The sequence below is a fragment of the Parastagonospora nodorum genome, genomic scaffold, assembly GCF_000146915.1.
Source record: "Parastagonospora nodorum SN15 scaffold_82 genomic scaffold, whole genome shotgun sequence".
Taxonomy (NCBI): Eukaryota; Fungi; Ascomycota; class Dothideomycetes; order Pleosporales; family Phaeosphaeriaceae; genus Parastagonospora; species Parastagonospora nodorum.
The window spans coordinates 1-4,630 of NW_001884630.1; the positions used below are offsets into that span (position 1 = coordinate 1).

A 4,630-nucleotide genomic window follows, 5' to 3' on the forward strand; every position below is an offset into this window, starting at 1 on the left:
GATTAACCTCCCAACTACTCGGCGGACACCACCACTTCCTCTCCCTCGTGCCCCTCTCCCCCACAAGCGTAACCTCCCCCCCTCCCCCGTCCAAGCACCTCCTCCACCACCCCCGCCCCAAAACTCCACTCCGACCCCTCGCTCTTACTCCCCTTGCTAACCAGCTTCTCAAACCGGCCCTCCAAGCCGGGGAACACATGCAGCAGCATGACCTTTATGCTCGGCGCGCACGCCACGATGATGGCGAGGTGGTTCTCAATCACGGCGCAGAGCATCGCCATGGCGAAGCGGTACGTAAAGTCGGGCCTGTGCGCCTGCTTGTAGACGAAGTATATGCGCGCGGCGCTGGCGGCGAGGACGAGCGTGCCGAGGAGGAAGAGCAGATTGACGGCGAGCCGCTGCGGGCGGCTGACGTGCAGTTTCCACGTGAAGACGAGCGGCATGGCGTACAGGACGATGTCGTTGGCCAGCATGAAGCAGCTGTTGAAGTAGTTGAAGTCGACCGTGTTGACGCAGCGCCGGCTGTATTCGGCGCCGCCCGGCGCGATGTGGATGTCTGTGATGGGCAGGCAGCGGATTAAAGTGAAGAGGATGCAGGTGAAGCCGAAGCTGAAGGCGACGAAGTGCATGGTGTAGATGCTGAGGCGCGGGTAGTGGTCGATGGTGAGGGTGGAGTAGAAGAGGAGGAGCGAGTGCTTGACCGCCCAATTGCACATGAAGTAGAAGATGCGGGAAGCGAGGCTGAGCTTGGGGAGGTGTTAGATTCTTACGGGAGATGAAGTGGGGGCTGTATTTTTTTTACCTTCATGCTTAGTTCCAGTTGTTCTAGTTGTGATTGCTGGAGTTGCTCGTCATGCAGGCCCAGGCCGTAGCGTGTGGAGATCATTTGTAGGGTAGAAAATATCGTGGCTGATAATGCAGCGACGGTGATGAGGGCTGTTTTGAGGTAAGTTTTTGTCTCTATAAGTGGTCCTTCAACTCACCATCATGCCAACTGAACGACCGAACAAGGAAAACCCGCCTGCAAATCCGACACGCAATCGCCGCCGAACTCAGCGCAATAAGCACCGCATTAGTCGCAATAATCGCCGTCTTGAGATTTCCCATCATTGGTTCAATTATAGTGTAATATACCATAGGTAGTAATGTTATCTCGTCCTCGGAGGCAAAGTTAGGAACGAGCGTCAAGCAAGATAACCCGCACGGATCCGTAGCTCCCAAGGGCGTGAAAGCATTTGCGATGGCGCCGACCTATATAACACCCAACTCACCGGGTCACAGCAGCTCGCTCATGACCGAACGCAGCATAGCATCGTCACACAACGCTTTCGCTGCCCCGCCACGGCGGCGTCGCACAAGTACCCTTTGGTGCTCCCGGATGGCACCGTCGGATACCGGGGGAATACAGAAAGTTGTGCGGTTTGCTGTTGCTGTGCGTGCAGGTGTCGGTGCTAAGCTGCATCGAGGAAAAAGTCGCATACCTGGGGTGATTTGGCGAGGGGTGGTGGAAGTCGTACTTGTCGACGTGTGGTTGTGGGCTACACAGAGATCATATCTGTATATATAGATGTTCGGGGGAAGAATATACTGCTCGCACGATGAGTTGTTCTTGCGATGTTCTGTTGTTTGATGGGTGCGATGTGTTTGCTAGCTATGTTGTGATGTCGTGAAGATGGCTGGTGGTTGCCAACACGATCGCGCATTGCATTCCTCAAGGGAGATCTGGATTGACCTGAGTCAGGCGATATCGGTCGGAGTGCACGTGCTGCCACAATGGAATCTACAGGGAAGTGCAGACGCCCGTGAAGGTTACGATAGCAGTCAGCAATGTTGGAGCGAAGTTCACCAGCATCAAGGACGATGCACTAAAGTCTAGTCTCGTGTGATTAGCATAGACGAATAGCATTTACTTCTTCGTTTGCTCCATCACAACCAAGTGGCTTGTGAGTGAGGCAGTAGAAGGTGCCCCCGGGCTTGGTGTAGCGGAATTCCCGATGTAACATACACCTAGGTCACACCAATGAACAACGCCACATTCGCCGTTTTCGGACTTGGAGTTACCACAAGGATCAAGTTCCAATTGAGCTTGCGGCTTCTCGAAGCCTGGAAGAAGTCGTGACGACACCCTTGTTTGCTTTGCGCTAGCCAGATGGATCCACGCAGGCATGTGATCCTGAGCCACCTATAAGTATCTTGATCTGCATCCGATCAAGACGACTTGGTATTCAAGCCATTTATGGCGAATGTCGGAAGAGAAGAATATCGTAGGTGGGGATACGTTACATGCCACCACACAGGTGCGCAAATTGAGAAGGCGCTGTAATTTTCTCGTCCACGTGCCAGAAAATTCGGATGCAATAGGTAGGTTCACATCGTCTCGGTAGGTGCTATGTGAAGAGTAGAACGTATATTCAACCTTACACCGACTTTCGAAGTGGAGCTGCTCATCGGATAACAGCAGCCGAAACTGTTAGCTGCGGAGAATAAGCCTCGCCGAGTAGTAGAGCCGCTCACACAGTTGGCATTGGGCGGGATCAGCACAGGCATAGAGGCAACGTATGAAAAAGGTCTGGATCCCATCCGAGATCCACGAAGAGGCAAACCACATAGTTGCTATATACCGCTTCTTCCTTCTGTCTTCAGAGTTGAGTCAAGGCCTGAAATCGAGATGTCGACACCCCAAGCGTGGTCCGGACCAGGTATCATCCTCAGCTTCTTCAAGCTGCTCGATTCTCCAACTATTTCGGAAGAAACTTTGGAAGACTGGTTTGGCCGAGAATATGCGCCAGCTCTCATAGCATCTGGTGTGGTGAAGAAGGCGTGGCTGTACCAGGCTGCGAATGCAGATTACGATAAGCAGCATCTCATCGTCTACAACGTGCCTGAGCTTGCCCAGGTACAGGCTGGAAAAATCCAAGAGGTTCCGAGGACAAGCAATTCGGGGCTTTTTGAGGGAACGGTAGATGACTACATCGAGATCGAAACGAGGATCTATTCATTCGTCCAGCTGTATGAGAAGTCCGCACATGGCGAAGGTATGTCTCAAAATCTTACTGATGGTCATTGAGTGGCTGCTGATTTCGCGTGCCACAGAAGCTGCACCTGTGATGATGCTGGCTATGGTGCAGCCTGCGCAAGGCGGAGAAGCAGACCTAGACGCATGGTATAAAGATGAGCACAATGAGCAAATGTCGAAGGAGCCTGGATATTGGAGGACGTCACGCTTCAGCCTCCTACATCAGCATTCGACCGGTAGCCAGCAAAACGAGAAGCTGTCATTCCTCGCTGTGCATGAATTCGGCGAGGAAAACGCGCTCGGTACGGAAGTTAAGCCACTAGATCCAATGACAGATTGGACCAAGAAGGTGATGGCAAGCGCGAAGGGTATTGATGCTGCGATCTACCACAAGCAGAGAGGGTTCGGAGATTCTTAAAGCGCCAAATAGCGGCACAGTACCTTTGTGAGCGAATGTCTTTTTGCAGATATAAATTTATAATATAAATCCTCGTTGCAGAATGCTGATGGATTGGATGCGTCGCATGCTAAGTTGTGGTAGTGTTTTTGTCTCCGGCCAGTTCCGCATTTATATGATGTCATAATTGCGAGCCTCAACGAAGATTCAGGAACCTCGTCAATACCATCACTTATACGCTCAATTCCTCGACAGAAATTTATCTCTATCTCTGATCCATAATACTCGCACACAACAAAAGGATGTCTGAATCATTGGCCGCATTTCGCTCCCACAGGAGCAACGATCTCAAGCAGCTAGCCGAAGAACATCTACAACATGAGTATGCAATCATCGCGCAGGTTCCTAAGAAAGATATGTGAAAGCTGACGCAGGGCAGTCTTAACCCAACAAGATCGTGACTTGCTGAAGAGCGCAGGCGGCAAGGTTTCTACACACGCGGGTATCGCCTCCCTTGCTGGACTCGGCCTCGGTGTCTACTTTGCCTTCCGACTTCGCGCAATGCGTCTCGCATACTTCAACGCCTTCAGGGCAATGGAGAAGCCCGTGGAAGTTCGATTTGCAGATGGCCGTACAGGTAAGTCAGCCCTTGTTCTCGGTCACGGTTCTCGCCGTTTCTGACTGTCAACTGCAGAACCCATTCCCGACATTTCAGCAAAGTTATCAGGTCCTTCTCGATGGGGCGATGCCGCAACTTACTTCCTCTTCTCCGTTAGTGGTCTCTTCTTGGGTGGTGAGATCGGTCTTTTGACAGGAACTGCATCTGCATCGCGGACTATCACGAAGGATCCTGAAGCAAAGGCCAGAATCGAAAAGGCTTTTAAGAACTACAGGATAGACGTGTTGAAGCGCGAGATTGACCAGCTTCAAGGAAAGAGCAAGTTTGAGGAGTTCTTCAGCGGCTAATTTTGTGGGTTTGTTACGAACATGAATAATTGTGGATTCTGGAGGCATCGAGATCTTGTGAATATCTTCATTGATTTAACGTGGAAAAGCCGGTGTAGAATAAATCGACGCGCAACAGAGTGTGAATGATGGATTTTTATTGCGCCCAGCCGGCTCCCAATCCCCGCACGACACGAAGACCATCCAGATCATGTACTTACGTGTGCCAAATCCACACTATAGGGACCGTCGCATGGCTCCTGGCGATCGTT

At 51.7% G+C, this 4,630-nt stretch overlaps 3 protein-coding genes across 3 annotated transcripts; 2 read left to right on the top strand and 1 right to left on the bottom strand.

The window, feature by feature from the left end:
* Positions 1 to 14: 14 nt before the first annotated feature.
* On the bottom strand, positions 15 to 886 carry SNOG_16590 (hypothetical protein; the record flags this gene model as incomplete). The annotated part of the gene is made up of 2 exons (XM_001806623.1): positions 15 to 741; positions 771 to 886. The coding sequence occupies 2 exons, from the start codon at positions 884 to 886 to the stop codon at positions 15 to 17; spliced, it is 843 nt and encodes a 280-aa protein (XP_001806675.1).
* Positions 887 to 2,668: 1,782 nt separating this feature from the next.
* On the top strand, positions 2,669 to 3,434 carry SNOG_16591 (hypothetical protein; the record flags this gene model as incomplete). Its single annotated transcript, XM_001806624.1, has 2 exons — positions 2,669 to 3,035; positions 3,094 to 3,434. The coding sequence occupies 2 exons, from the start codon at positions 2,669 to 2,671 to the stop codon at positions 3,432 to 3,434; spliced, it is 708 nt and encodes a 235-aa protein (XP_001806676.1).
* Positions 3,435 to 3,700: 266 nt separating this feature from the next.
* On the top strand, positions 3,701 to 4,425 carry SNOG_16592 (hypothetical protein). The gene is made up of 3 exons (XM_001806625.1): positions 3,701 to 3,795; positions 3,848 to 4,050; positions 4,141 to 4,425. The coding sequence occupies exons 1-3, from the start codon at positions 3,716 to 3,718 to the stop codon at positions 4,377 to 4,379; spliced, it is 522 nt and encodes a 173-aa protein (XP_001806677.1). The 5' UTR covers positions 3,701 to 3,715; the 3' UTR covers positions 4,380 to 4,425.
* Positions 4,426 to 4,630: the final 205 nt, after the last annotated feature.

What these genes read in the sequence shown, in the direction of transcription:
- SNOG_16592 (XM_001806625.1), top strand. Translation starts at nt 3,716, where the DNA reads ATGTCTGAATCATTGGCCGCATTTCGCTCCCACAGGAGCAACGATCTC. An exon ending in GAAGAACATCTACAACATGA is followed by an intron (nt 3,796 to 3,847) that starts GTATGCAATCAT and finishes AAGCTGACGCAG; the next exon opens with GGCAGTCTTAACCCAACAAG. An exon ending in ATTTGCAGATGGCCGTACAG is followed by an intron (nt 4,051 to 4,140) that starts GTAAGTCAGCCC and finishes CAAAGTTATCAG; the next exon opens with GTCCTTCTCGATGGGGCGAT.